The 15889-nt window shown below is 49.2% G+C and overlaps 1 protein-coding gene across 12 annotated transcripts in view; it reads right to left on the reverse strand.

Annotated features, from left to right (window-relative positions):
* Positions 1-15889, reverse strand: part of LOC119960968 (protein unc-80 homolog) — a 475408-nt gene that overhangs the window by 87596 nt on the left and 371923 nt on the right. For all 12 annotated transcript variants that reach the window (XM_038788541.1, XM_038788566.1, XM_038788560.1 and 9 more), the window contains 3 exons: positions 15174-15374; positions 7096-7219; positions 1135-1260 (listed from right to left, as the gene is read on the reverse strand). In XM_038788541.1, the coding sequence (XP_038644469.1) occupies positions 1135-1260; positions 7096-7219; positions 15174-15374 (451 nt within the window). The remainder of the gene's footprint in view (positions 1-1134; positions 1261-7095; positions 7220-15173; positions 15375-15889) is intronic.

Below are 15889 nucleotides of genomic sequence, written 5' to 3' on the forward strand. Positions count from 1 at the left end.
TAGTGGAGAAAGCTATCATGATTTGCTTGTCTGCTGGTTAAAATAACTCTCCAACTTCAGCCATGACACTGAGCCTTTTAGCATTTGATATTTTCCAATATTTACCAACTGGCTATGTATTTTTAAAATGAACTGGTTTAATTTCAGGTTTGCAGCATTCAACCGGCGGGATTTTCGTTGTAACCCGCCGCATGTTTCACAGTGGTAGAGGTGGCCTGCCATTGGTCGGTGGCGTGACCAGAAGGTCCCGCCACTGTCACAAGCGTTACTGTTGAATACCCCCCACACCCCTCACTGTGAAAACTGTGGTGGGGGTGCAGTGTTGGTGGGACAGTAAGATCCCACCGGCGTGAACGGCTAGGAAGTTCCGGCTGTGTATTTTTAAAAACTCAATTATATGGACATTTGTGATCCAGTCAACTCTCTATTTCCTAAGAGCCCAACCTTATTGTAAGTCGGCAAAAGCTCAATTTTTTGTACTCAAAATTAAAACATTTAATAAAAATGTATATTTAATTTACTTCAACTGCTTTCTCCATCTCAAGCTACATGGATATTTTACTTGATTCTTCTGTTGAAAAAGACTCTCAAACAGTGCACTGAAATGTTTCAACAGGCAGTAGCATAGTGGTATTGCCACTGGACTAGTAATCCAGAGACCCAGGGTTATGCTCTGGTGACCTGGATTCGAATCCCGCCAGGATAGTTGGTGAAATTTAAATTCAATAAAAATCTGGAACTAAAACTCTAATGGCGATCATGAAACCATTGTCGATTGTCGTAAAAACGCATCTGGTTCACTAACGTCCTTTAGGGAAGAAAATCTGCTGTCCTTACCTGGTCTGTCCTACATTTGCAGTGGGACCAGAAAATCCCTCGGTAACGTTTTGTTTTCATTATCCAGCTATAATTTTCAACTTGTACAAAATACCATTGGAGATGGAATTTACACAGGATTCTCCCAATTCCCCCTTGGTTGAAGCTCTGGGAAAATTATGCAAATGTGCACTTATGTTATATCTCCAGGAATTCTGTTGTAGTGAGTGGGAGATTGCGAGAACGCGACCCTCCCCACCCCCCCTCCGCACCCAGGAAATTCTACCTTTAAGCTTTTAAGCAACAAAATCAAAATACCTGAATCTGTAATGCCACAAGTCTGACAACCGCTGTGCTGAAAGGTAGAGGTGGAGAGAGATATGGACTCAAGTGTAGAAGAGGTAGACCATCAGCAACACTGGATGGCCCAACAACGCCCATTACCTATAAATAACAAATGGAAGAATTTATTCCTCACCATGATCATTCAGAGAAGTACTATTTCCAAAAGTCTGTCTTTTGTTTGAAACTTTTCTGTAACTAAAAATAGGAGTACGTTAACTATATACATTTATTTGTTCACCATCCGATTTCAGTTTCATGCTCAGAAGTGGGAAACTATTTAACTGACTTTTGATCAGGAATTTAGAGTTGCTTTTTGCACTCTATTGTAGGGTTTAGTTGCAAATAGGGCTGCTGTGCTACCTCAGCTACAGACTTAATGGAGGCAAACAGATCAGATACAACTCCAGAATTGATACCCAGTATTCAAGGCAGTAACATTTGGTATTAGGGACAGAAAAAACCTTAATTTCCTGATCTTGTTCATTATCTAATGTTGCAAGAGTAGAGATCAGAGGAATCAATACAAAGGGCAGCCAAGAGGACAGAATTGATGGTGGCAGAAGGAAAATAAACTATCAAATACACCCAGGAGGAGGTGGGCTACAGCTATGATGTCACCTTTATCATAAAATTTTCACCTGCTTTTCTCTGTTGAAGATGACACTCGCTGGCTTACAATTCTGTGGTGGTGAGTTAACTTCTCATATTCAGCCACTGATTGCAAATCTAGGGAGGAATTTAATGGTCGAGGTGATGCTCAACCCAGTCACAGTCATTTCCGTAAGCCCAGACGCAAATAAATCCCAGTCAGGCAGTCCGCTGCATGCCATTGTGGTTCCTAGGTCCTAAAGGCTGAATTTACCGCCTCAGAGAGCTGCCAGCCAATCAAAGGTGGGCATGCGTCTAGTACTGACAGCGCCACCAGGAACACTGGCCACTGTTAGTATGGCAGTAAGCCCTCGGAGAAGGATATCTGTTGGACCTTCGGAACATAGTTAGTGAGGTGTGGTCAGTTAGGGAGGCCTTAGTGAATTTGGTGCAGAGGGAGGGGAGTCAATGTTAAAGTGGCGGTACAGGTCTACGCTTGCCCTGCTGCTGGCAGGTCCCTCTGTTAGACACCGGGTGCCCCAATGAATGCAGGCCTAACCAGCGATGCCCACATCCCGTAAATTTTAAAAATTGAGAGGAGTCAGGAAGGCAGCATGCTCTCCAGCCTGAGCCCCACTATACAACCCCCCTGTTTCTCAGCCCACTCCTGGAACAAACCACTCTGGTATCCAGGCACATGTGGGCTTCCAGCAAAGAACAACATTCACAAGTAGGGAACATGGGTGATTCTTTTCTCCCCTGTTAATGCCATACAGAATGATCCATCCCTCCCACTGACCTCATGCCCATTCTCCCACCCGATCCTCATCCGACAGTTACAGCCCTCCCGCCCCCCCCATGTCTCCATGAGAATATCTTGGAGGAGAGCTACGAGCAGACCGCTGTATTCACGGCACAGCTGACAACGACATGTCTCGGAGTCAGCACTCGGAACAGGGTGGCATAGTGGGACATGTGCTGCCAGCAAGTGGCCCAGGCCCTCTGGCCCCAGGGCACCCAGAGGACGCCCGCCAACGGCATCGAAGGCCACAAAGCGTGGTAGGCAACAGGTTGCTTCCACCTCTGATATGCATTCTGGGGACGCAGCTAGACACAGCGGTAGAGCACGGAAGGTCAAGGATCACTGAAAGGACACTGGGGAAGGCGGGGGGGGGGGGGGGGGGGGGGGGGAGGTTGAGGGCAAGAGGGGGTAGGTTGTGTTGAAGCAGAGGGAGGGGTGTGGAAAGTGGGGTGGCACCATCAGTTGATTGGGGCTGTTGGGGACACATTTGTACAGCATTAAAAAACGTTGCACTTGAGAAATATGACGCCTCTGGCACTTTCTTCTGCAATGCGGGCCGAGCACCAATCCACCTGCCCCAGCTACCCTGGCATGGAGATCTTGGAAGACTCTTCCGCACCCAACGCTCAGGCATTGGTTGTGAGTGAGCACGCAGCGGGCAGGCACGGGTCAGACTACTGCATAGATTGAGGGATTGAGGAGCAGCAGCGCTCAGCTCAGTGGATTATCATAAACTCCCTGCCCCCGACAGTGGCCTGCGGACACTGACACAGGCCCATCTCCCTGGTGTGATGTTACACATACTCTGGGAGGGTTGTACAGGGTGGGAGGGGGAAAGGGGGAATAAGAATGGGGGGGAGGGGAGGGTGAAAGGAGAGGGTGGAAGGGGGAGGAAATAAATGGGATGAGGGGGAAGACTGAGGGATGGGAAAGAGGGGGTGCGAAGGGGGGGAATGACGGATGAGGCTACGTGAAGCGGGCATGGATGAGGACCTTCCTGGCCCTCTGGGTTTGCCAGACCCTCACCACGGCTGCATGCCCACCAATCTCTGGGCTCAGGGTGTGGCATGGCGGACACTGAGACACCAGTTTCCACCCCCCTCCACCCCCCCACACCTATGGCCGGCCACCCCGACCAAGACCGGTCCCCTTGGGGGGCTCCCCCACCCTCCTCTCCGAGCATCGGAGCAGCAACCCCAGCTCATTGCCCGGGAGTGAAGACGGTTACTCACCTCCTCGTATCCCCACAGCAGCACTTGCGGCAGCTTCCTTTTTTTAAAAAGGTGTACTAATCGGAGCCTGTGTGACCACTTGCTGGGGTGGCTGTTGGAAAACGGGAGCCCACTAGATAGGGGTCGCTTGCGTTAATTACACGGATGATTGGCCGTAATGGTAAATATTGGTTTCTCACCATGCAATGGCGGGTTCCTGATTTCGCCAATTGGCCAGTTAGATAGCAAACGGATCGGCAACCAGCACAGTTCTCTTTTTGGCCTCTCCCATGATCTAATGGCCTTGTCATGTTCTCACTTCAGTGCAACGCGGCCATTAAATTGTGCCCATTGTCTGTCATCAAAAATAAGCTCGGCCTTCCAGCCAGCCAAGGTCAGAAAACCGAAACATTAAAGAAATGTGTTGGCAGTATAGTCTGCTGGAATCTGGTAGCTATCAGATTGGTGCTGGTATGTCTTCTGCATCATAGTTCTGTTATAGTCTCTGCATGTGGCTCAGTGACATCCTGGGCCTCCCCAGCTTCATTCCCTTCACCATCTTCATCATCGGAGGAAAGATCTTAATTCTCCATGTCTCCCTCGGGCAACACAAGCCCCCTTTATAATGCTAGGTATTGCAGGGTGCAAAAGACAACAATGGTCTGGGACACTCTGTGGCGAGTGTTGGAAAGCCCCCCTGGTCAGTCTAAACATCTTAAACTCATCATTATGAGGCTTATCATGTGCTCAATCATGGTCCGTGTAGAGACATGTGCAGTACTGAAGCACTGCTCAGCATCACTCTGCGGATGGCAAACTGGTGTCATCATCCAGGTCTCCTGGTGGTATCCCTTGTCTCCAAGGAGCCAATCTGCAACAACCTAGTTTTCTAAATAACTTGTGGTATCTGGAGGGGTCAGAACGCTGGCATTGTGAGATCTCCCTGGGAACCGTGCTCAAACCTGCAGGGTTTGTATTCTGTGATCACACATGAGCTGCATATTCACAGAATGGAATCCTTTTCTATTGATGAATGTGACTGGCTGTTGCCAGGGAGCTCTCAAGGCCACATGTGTGCAGTCAATTGTGCCCCGCACTTGTGGGAAACATGAGAATGCTGCAAATCCCAATAATCCCACAGCCTGGTTTTTGGGATCCAGGTGGAATTTGACAAATTGGTGCACTCTCCGGAACAGGACATCTGTCACCTCCTGGATGCACTTGTGTGTCACTGAATGGGCGATGCTGCACAGGTCCCTGGTGGAGACCCAGAAGGAGCCACTGGTGAAGAGGTTTAAGATGGTGCTGGTGACCTTCAATGCCATTTGCATGAGATTACCTCCAAATCCTTGCAGCCGCAGCTCGATGTGGACAAGCTGGCAAATGTCTACAACCATATTCTGGGACATTCTAGGCTCCTCTCGCATTGCCTTTCATTCAACTGCAGATAGCTGCACCACCTGTGAAACACCCGTGATTGGGCCCTTGCTTCTCATTGCAGTAGACCCTGTTTACCAGCATCCTGATCAACTTGAGGCCTTGCTCCCTCTTACTGCTCTGGCCGTTTCTCCTCCTCTCCCTGTGCCAACCTGCAGTGGGCCCTCCTTTTCCTCATCTAGATGATAGCCAGTAGAAAGACAGGATTGCTCTAGGCCCCTGTGGATCTGTGAATGAATTAAACTGAGAAATCTGATGACCATATTCTTTACAGGTTTGTCTCCACCTCAGAACCATCAAAGCTGTGTTAAACCCTGTGCCTGGCCTCTGTCTAAACATGGTATCCCCACCCCATTCCTTCCTGGAGGACCAGAAATAGGTGCTCCTCCCATTCATACATGGCTACGAATGGATACATCGCTCTTTGATTTGGGTAATGTCGCCATGAATGAAAGTCCTTCTTCTGTCACCATTCAGCTTGCCTCCATTATTATGGGACCAATGAGCCAGGAACCAACATGCTGCCATGTGGGTTTCACCATGGACAGGACAGCATAACTGAGAATGGTTGTCATTCTGTTGCCTCATTAATGTGAAGGTGTCCTTTAGTTGGCCAAATGCGCTGACCTTCAACTCTGCCCAACTGAAAAGACCCTCTTCTAACTTCAAAATATAACAGATTTATTGGGAATGCATTGCATCCAAGGAATAGAGCCTGTTAATTTTGAAACTTGATCCACCACCTTCTATCCTAGGTTTGTCACCCACCAACTGCTCCCAATAAACACTAACCCACCCTAAATAACCATTCCTTTCCCCTCTGTCAGCCCTGAAACTTCCCACCCTGATCCTGCTTCCTCCTGTAATCCAAGCCACTTGTGCAGTCTGCTTCCATAACCCCTCATGGCCCCCTCACCTACCCAACTATCACACTGGACCTGCCAACCTACCTCATCTCACTCCCTCCTCTGACGGTGGCTGTTTCTGTTCTATCTGCTGTCCAGTACCCTCAGTTCAACCTCTAGGACTCCACTGTTGGTTGCCCTGGCCTTGCCATCTCTCTCCCACCATCCCTGCCCTTAAACCTTCCTCCTCCACCCAACCACAGGACCTCAGACTAACAAGAATGTCCTTCCCTCCATCCCATGTCACTGTATTCTCGCATTCCCTTACTTTCCCCCTCCCTGCCGAGATAGTCTATCTTCTAACTCCAGCCAATCTCTTCCTTGTTGGACAATCTCCCCACTCACTTCCCTGACAGTGCCCCTCCCCTGGATGAACACCCTTCACCCCCCCCCCCCCTCCTCCCAACCTCCCCCCCACTCCCACCCTCTTTCCCAGGACAGTATCCCCTGCTTCTTCTCTTAGCCTGCCTCCCGTGTTCAGCCTCCACTCCACCCTTCCAACCAACCTCCGCCCCCCCCCTCACCTGCCCAACCTCCCTTTCACACTGCCGCGTCTTCCACCCTTCACCTGCCTCCCATCTCCAAGCTTTGTACAGAGTGTCCTACCAGCACCCAGAATGAGTCGGGCTGTGAGCAGTCCCAAGAAGGTGGAAGCAGCATCTACTCACCTCTCGTTCGTGGAAGACGTCAAGCTTGCCAGGTGCGTACCTCTTATTTGCATTCTTAAAAGTGAATGCTCTAATTCCTGACTGGCGGGGAACTTCATTCCAGCGAGGTGGCTTTTTAATGGGCACGTGTGACATACAGATGCATGCAAAAGAGCTCCCCCATATTATTCGTCCCGCCACCGGGAAACTGATTTTTGGCCACATGTCAAATTAAGTTCCCCCAACCCTCCCACTCGTCCTCCCCTTGGTGGGACTGGAAGATTCCACCCAGTATTCAAGTTTGACAGGTATAAGTTAAACTTCACTGCTTACCAGCTACTCACCAAATTAACACAAACATTAATCAGTGACCGGAGATGTGGTAGGAATGAAATGATTGGCTGTCGTTGAAGCGTTAAGCAAATGCCTTCTATTAAATTACTGGCTGCTTCCCACTCCACCTGGCGCCTGCAAAAACAAAGAAAAAAAATCAACCAGAATCTGACAAATATTCCAATGTTTTATGCTAAATTACTACGTGTCCAACTATGTCACTCTTTTCAAAGCAGCAAACTTGAGCATCACGTTTGCAAAAATATGCAAATAGTCAAGAAGGCATACGGCATGCTTGTCTTCAGTGGTCGGGGCATTGAGTATAAGAATTGGCAAGTCATGTTGCAGCTGTATAGAACCTTAGTTAGGCCACACTTGGAGTATAGTGTTCAATTCTGGTCACCACACTACCAGAAGGATGTGGAGGCTTTAGAGAGGGTGCAGAAGAGATTTACCAAGATGTTGCCTGGTATGGAGGGCATTAGCTATGAGGAACGGTTGAATAAATTTGGTTTGTTCTCACTGGAACAACGGAGGTTGAGGGGCGACCTGATAGAGGTCTACAAAATTATGAGGGGCATAGACAGAGTGGATAGTCAGAGGCTTTTCCCCAGGGTACAGGGGTCAATTACTAGGGGGCATAGGTTTAAGGTGCGAGGGGCAAGGTTTAGAGGAGATTACGAGGCAAGTTTTTTTACACAGAGGGTAGTGGGTGCCTGGAACTCGCTGCCGGAGGAGGTGGTGGAAGCAGGGATGATAATGACATTTAAGGGGTATCTTAACAAATACATGAAGAGGATGGGAATAGAGGGATACAGACCCAGGAAGTGTAGAAGATTTTAGTTTAGACGGGCAGCATGGTCTGCACAGGCTTGGAGGGCCGAAGGGCCTGTTCCTGTGCTGTACTTTTCTTTGATCTTTGTTCTTTGTTGCAACCAATTGGCTAAAATATCATATTCTTAGGAAAGCAAATCCTAATTGAGTAATCAATTGAAAAAGTGGAAGAAATAGAAAAGACGGTGGGTGGAATTCTCTGTCCAGCGAAGGCGAAATCACGAGACATGATTTGGCGGAAATTGCGCGTGCTGGAAATTGTGGCTGGTGCCGGGTACCCAATGGAATGCCATTCGTCCGTGCCTTGACAGTAGCGTGATTGCATTCTACCCCCCATGTACTGTAAACACCACTGAAATGACATGAAATGAAAATCGCTTATTGTCACAAGTAGGCTTAAAATGAAGTTACTGTGAAAAGCCCCTAGTCGCCACATTCTGGCATCTGTTCGGGGGGGCTGGTACGGGAAATGAACCCGCGCTGCTGGCCTTCCTTGATATGCTTTAAAAGCCAGCTCTTTAGCCCTGTGCAGATCATTAACGGGCCTGACCCGGTATTCTCTGGGGTCTCTGTGAAGTTCCGCCACTGCCAAGAGGAATTACTGACGCCAAGTTTCACTTGTGGTTTTAAAACTCAAGAAACAGGTGCGTGACTGCTGAGGGAGAGAGAGAAGATACGTCATGTTCCCAGAGGTGTGACCGTGGGCTGCCGGTCCAATCGCTGGCATGACTGGCTGGAGTGGGAGGGAGCCGTCTGCCTTGTCCAGGAGAAGGAGCAGGAGGCAACCAGAGGATGAGCCATGGGGCCACGATGGCTCCCCTTGGGACTTGGACCGGTGTGTCTATACATAGACCACCATTGCTTTGGCCTGCAAGGCAACCATCCTGCTGTGCACCCCACTGACCGCCCGCCGTGGCCTCTGAAGGGGCTGTGCAGCGATGAGACCTCTTAAAACTGAATAGCTAGGATGCCACTACAGTAGTTCTACATAAACTAATTTATTAAGGATAGAGATTAATCATAGAAAGTATGCCCAGTAACCAATATTAAACATTAAACCTGTATTTTAGGACATAGTAGTGATAATCATGTAAACTCTAGTGGCCACAATGCATGATGGGATTTAGGCTTGATAACTTGCCCATGTTTTTGAGACACACGAGATTGTGTGGTCAGCAGATTACATAGTGGACTTAATAAAGAGGTTTTATCAGTGGCTCCAATATCCTGTCTGAAACAATCTATGGAGTACAGAGGAAGCCAGTTCTGGTACCTTTCCCCTGGATGGACAATGAGTGGACAGGAAAGACCGGGAAAAACAATGTTAAAACGGACACAGGATCTTGGATCTTGGTAAACAACAGGCGACAGGATGGGGTTATGTCATGAGCTGGTCACAATTTTACTGGATAGTTTGAAAATTACAGCTTCAACGATTAGATCAATTCCAACTGGGATGGGCTATTGATTTTTGGAAAATCGTATAATTGGTGTGTTTTTATAGGTGTTTAGCAGATAGATCTTGGCAAGCATCCAGATCTCTCACTCGTGTACACAAAACCAAGCTTGGGATAATAAAGCCGTCTTATCCATGTGGTTGTGTCTGTTGCTCTCTGTATTGGGTTGAGCCATAACCACAGGGAAGAACCCCACATGAAAGCTGACTCCATACACAGGCCTTGAAAACGCTCCTACAGCCTGTGGTTGCACACAGTGATGTCGGCCTCCCCACCCCACCATCCCCACACTCCACCCCACCAACCCCTCACCTCCACCGGTGGGGCATCACACAGCCCTCCCAAGTGGCACACCCACAGTAGCCCCTACAGAAGTGTGCCGGATGGGGGCTGCAGAGTGTATTGTTGGCATCGTTAGGGGCAGTCATTGGTACCCCTGCCGGCAGGGACGGATGCCAGGGCCAGAGGTGTGGTGTGGAGGGCAGAGTGGCATGGGGAATGGCCGAGGGAGGATGGGGGAGGCGGGGAGACACGTGGGGGAAGGGCCCACAGTGCAGGCCAGGTCCACCGTGCAGATGTTGGACCTTGTTGGTACGGGGGTATGCACTATGCTAACACGGTAGCATTGTGGATAGCACAATCGCTTCACAGCTCCAGGGTCCCAGGTTCGATTCCGGCTTGGGTCACTGTCTGTGTGGAGTCTGCACATCCTCCCCATGTGTGCATGGGTTTCCTCCAGGTACTCCGGTTTCCTCCCACAGTCCAAAGATGTGCAGGTTAGGTGGATTGGCCATGCTAAATTGCCGTTAGTGTCCAAAATTGCCCTTAGTGTTGGGTGGGGTTACTGGGTTATGGGGATAGAGTGGAGGTGTTGACCTTGGGTAGGATGCACTTTCCAAGAGCCAGTGCAGACTCGATGGGCTGAATAGCCTCCTTTGGCACTGTAAATTCTATATATCATATCATGTCTGCCTTTCACCCCCTGCATATAATGGACTAGGGAATCCAAACTGGAATGGTGGCCTTTATCCTAGTCACTGCAGCCCTGAGGGATGCACTGAGGCTGTATGAGAAGGAGCTGCTTGGAGAGGACCCTGCAGCGGTGGAGCCTGACCCAGAGGAATGGAAGTCAGCCAGTGAGCATAGAGAGTTGGTTGTTCAACAAGCCAAGGAGGAAATGGGAAGGAGGCACCACATCAAGCCTTGTGTATACCATCGGCGGCTGTCATTTGAGGACCTGTCAGAACTGGCATGCCATCAAAGACTCCGGCTGAGCAGGGGGACCTGTGACATTTCTGCAGGATCATGGCTCACCTGGAACCAAGGGGGTATGGAGGACACCTGCTCCCAGTGGCCATCCAGGTAACGGTCGCCCTGTACTTTTACGTCACGGGGCCCTTCCAGGCTGAGTGGGGACCTGTCTCGGATCCCACCGTTCCTGACATCTTACACTCCTGGGTGAGGGGTTGGCTCTCAGGCGACAGGGGTTATCCGCAGCGGTCGTGGCTGATGACACCTCTCCAGAGGCAACAGGCCAACGAGGAGACCTGCTAAAATGATGCCCATGCCACATCCAGGGGTGTGATTGAGCGTTGCATCAGCATCCTGCAGATTTGGCTCAGGTGCCTGGACCGTTCTTGAGGGGCTCTCTATTGTAGTGCTAGGAGAGTAGCACACATCGTGGTAGCCTGATGCGTCCTCCACAACATCATGCAGCAGAGGGGCGACATGGTGTGGTGCCACCCTGTTTTGCCTGCTGCCCATCGAATGCGCCAGGGACTGGAGGAGGGAGTCCGAGGCACTGTGGTGTTCCAGCAACTCCCCTGCAGGAGTCACCGGTACAGGCCCGACCACCTCCTCCTCCCTCGGGGTGCCCAATGGTCTCGGCTACTCCTTGGGAAGGACTGCAACCAGATCAAATTCCTGGGGCTCTCCCGCCACCAGGCGCTATCAGTGCTGGAGGCCTGCTCTCATGTTGACCCAGGTCTCCATGCTTGTGGCCATGGAGCACAGGGACTGGACCACCTCCATCTGGGACTGTGCCACATGACTCAGTGACTTACCACCTCCCTCTGGGACAGGCTCAGGTCAGCCAACGCCTGGGCAATGCCATCGACGCCCTCGGCCATAACACTTTGTAACTCTGCCAATGTCCAGGTGGCCCTGGTACATGGCTGGTTGTGATAGGATATCCCTATCCTATACCTCGGCTACCATCCACACAGATTGCCCCAGGTCTTGGACATCCTGACCCATGGCTAATACCTTCTTCGCCCCAAGGCCTCCAGAGCGGACACCTCCTGTTTGGTGTTGGCCTGGGTGGCATGCATGGTCGACACTGCCTCCTCCAACTGCGCCGGCAGATTCTGCATCGTTGTTGACAACCCCTCATGTAGTCCCCAGCTCTATGTCTGCATCTCCAGTATTGATGGAACTGCCTTTTTCAGAAGCCTGAGACTTGTCTGCACAGCAGCTAATCCCCGAGGTCAGTCAGTCATCCGACCATCTGCCCCCTTCACAGCGCCAGGGACCTGGGTTTGAATCCCGACCATGGAGGAGTTTACACATTCTCTGTGAGTTTGCGTGAGTTTCCTCCGGGTTCTCCAGTTTCTTCCCACAGTCCAGAAATGTGCAGGTTAGATGGATTGGCCGTGTCAAATTGCCCCTTAGAGTCCAGGGATGTGCCGGTTAGGTTATGGGGATACAGGGATAGGACTGTGTGGATTGGAGAGTGGGCCTGTGTAGAGTACTCTTTCAGAGGGTTATGATGCACTATCATTTACGACGAGACAAGACTAGAGTAATCGAGGCTTTATTAAGCAGAGATGTGTAGCCTCCTACAGCTGCTGCCAAAATGGCTGCAGCTCGGTGAGCACACACATTTATACTCTGCCTACTGGGCGGAGCCAGGAGGCAGGGATCTATCCCCGTACCTGTTGTACAGGAGCCTTACTGTATTACATCTCATATACGTGATATATACAAACAGTGGTGACTACCACAGGTTAGTGTAGGCTTGATGGGCTGAATGGCTTCCTCTTGCACTGAGGGATTCTATGATTCTATTCCATGATTTCCTTCTGGCATTTCCTGTCCTTGATAACCTGGCCCCTCCCCAACTTGAAATCTGATCTGTAGAAATACTTTACTCAGTCAGTCTTCAACACAACCTCAGGATTATAGAATCCCCACAGAGTCTTATCTGACCTTCCGGAAGAGCACCCTATCCAGGCCCACACCCCCATCCTATCTCCGTCACTCTGTGACGCGACCTAACCTTTTGGACAATGGGGCAATTTAGATTGGCCAATCCACCTAACCTGCAAATATTTGGACTGTGGGAGGAAACTGGAACAGCCGGAAGAAACCCATGCAGACACGCGGAGAAGGTGCAAACTCCACACTGTCACTCAAGGCTGTTATTGACCCAGGATCCCTGGCGTGAGGCAACAATACTATCCACTGTGCCACTGTGCCACCCCAATATAAAACACTTCTCCACAGAAAGTACGCTTCTTGCTCTTGCTGACACTTAAAAAAAAAATCAAGATGTAATTGATCTTGCAGCTGTCTCTTACATTGGGGCAAGTTTCAACTCAAACCCTCCACTTCCCAGTAGAAGTGTGAACAGGGTATGACTGTACGGGTGGGGGGGGGGGGGGGGGGGGGGGGGCTGTGAAGCTGTGTTCCGAGCATCGTCCTGGTCCCTGCTACCGTAACTTAATTTAGACATATGAATGAAAACCCCAAGGCAAAGGCAAAGGCTCTCTTTACAATGAAAAATCACTATCCAATTATGCCATTGGTGCTGCAATGCCAAGTCCCTGTCCAGCAATAACTTTACGTCAGGGATTGTTCCCTTGAGTCTCCAATATCCAATTTGTGCTCTCAGCCACTGGTCCTGTGCAGCCTCTGGGTAGTATTGGACAAAAAACTTCCTATGATGATTTTAAAGAAGCCCCCGAGTTAAAATGGCTGAGCTTCTCCATCCCAGCTTGCAAATGGCCCCCATTGTGCATTATGTTGTATCACACTCCTTGCTATAAAATAGTATAAAGTTCAGCTTACCATAAACATCGGCAAGCAAAATCTCAAGGTATGAAATACGGGTATAAATTTGCAAGCATTCGGTCTTGCTGAAAGGCTTCACATTGTAGAAGTATGGATTGCAGATGGGCCATTTAACACTATTGGGTTGTAACCCTGCCCAAGGAAGCTCTTCGCAAAATTTAGCTTGTAGAATTTGGTTAATTTAGCATATATACAAGTTAGACAGTAATTGAACCTGGAGAAACAACTGCAGCCACAGTTGGATATATCGTATTTTTGTAATTTTTAATGGAAGGGCTGATTATGACCTTGTGCACACAAATTCATTAATATTGAGAGTGCTGGATTCTCATTTCAGACATGCGCACATGCAGACTACACACACACTCAGCTCCATTAAAGTCCCACAATCTTCTCTCTCTCACAGGCACCCACAGCTTATATATACACATCGCTCTCTCCCACACACGTTCACTTTAATCACCCACACACACTCCTCTCTCTCACGCACACTTCTCTCTCACACACACACTCACCACTGAAAAAACACATTTACCTCTCTCAAACAGTCACCTCCCTCACACACATCACACTCACCTCTCACACACACAAATTTTTCTGACATGCACATTCACTTTAATCACACACACACTAACCTATCACACACATTCACTTTAATCACACACACACTCAATTTCTCACACACATGCTGATCTGTCTCACACACACACACTCACTCATCTCTCTCTCACACACACCTCTCTAACACACATGCACTCACCTCTCAGACTCACACAAACAAATCTCACAAACTCATCCACCTCTCACACACTCATCCACCCCTCTCTAAGTCATCCCCTCTCTCACACACACTCATCCACCTTTCTCTCACACACTCATCCAGACTCACCTCTCGCACACACACAAACCTCTCTCTCACACACACAAACCTCTCTCTCACATACGCACACCTCTCTCACACACACACTCACCTTTCTCACACGCACACCTTTCTCACACACACTCACCTCTCTCACACACATTCACCTCTCATACACTCTCATCTCTCTCACACACACTCACCTCTCTCACACACACTCACCTCTCTCTCACACACTCACCTCTCTCTCACACACTCACCTTTCTCACACACACTTGATGAACCATCAATCGAACGCGAGATGAGTTGCTGTACAAAAGTCAGGCTTTAATAAGCTAGAAGTTAGCCCTGCGGTCAACTACAGTAAATGGACGACCGCCGGGCGTTCTGGCTATTTATACCTCGATCTGGAGGCGTGGTTAACTCAGTCTCTCGACCAATCGGAGAGCCGTCACATGACTGGTCTCAACCAATCGGTCGAGAGGCACATGACTGACCAGGGCTAATGGTAAGCCGGTGTTCTGCACCAATGGCAGACAGCTATGCAAATCATACCACCACAACACTCACCTCTCTCATACACACTCACCTCTCTTGCACACACTCACCCCTCTCACACACACTCACCACTCTCACATACTCACCTCTCTCGCACACACACCCCTCTCGCACACACTAACCTCTCTCGCACACACTCACCTCTCTCGCACACACTCACCCCTCTCACACACACTCCTCTCTCTCACACACACAAACCTCTCTCTCACACACACACGCACCTCTCACACTCAATTTACAGCAGATATGATTAGATTACCTACAACATTGGAAATTTCTGCAATGGTTACCAGGTTACAAAACAAGTTACCTTAATGTTGGCATCTTGTGAATCTTATTAAACATCCGATCTAATCGTTTTAAGATTAGGATGAGGGCTGGCCGTACAGCTTCTGTAGTCCAGTCGGTGATTGGAAGCATTTCCATGATGTATCTCCGAAGCCCATGGCTCTCCATTGTTTGCGTGTCGTATGGTGCCAGTTTTAGGAGGGAATGTGCAATTTCTGCCAATCTAAAGTAAAACAACAAATGTTACATTTCTTAGAGAGCTACAAAACACTATAACCACAGATTCTAAAGAAATTGACTATTTCCATAACAGGAAAGTAAATTTGATTTTGTCCTCAAACTGCACTGAGGAAGTGCACAGACCTGCAAAGAAGACATCAGTGGGCACACTGATACCATTACCAAGATCTATTTTGCTGTCTCCTACTTAATTACTGACCGAGGAATGATCTGGCTCTGTTTATACACTACAATGGAGACAATGAAATAAGGCTGGGTTTGGATTTTTAAAATAGTTACTCGGGAGTTAAAAGTGGCTTTTCTTCCTCTAACTCATTCAGAGTAACTATCAGGGCAAAACGGGCAGAACCATCCGAATTTAGAGATTTAAATCCCATCTGTCCGCTGGTTCCCAGCCCGGTGCGATTGTCCAGAGGAAGTTAGCATTTCTGGGAAATTTTCAGGTAAACCATAATTGGTAACTTCCTAGGAGGATTCTCAGTCCGTCACTGGGGTATC

Source organism: Scyliorhinus canicula, chromosome 2 (assembly GCF_902713615.1).
Source record: "Scyliorhinus canicula chromosome 2, sScyCan1.1, whole genome shotgun sequence".
In the NCBI taxonomy this organism is placed as follows: domain Eukaryota; kingdom Metazoa; phylum Chordata; class Chondrichthyes; order Carcharhiniformes; family Scyliorhinidae; genus Scyliorhinus; species Scyliorhinus canicula.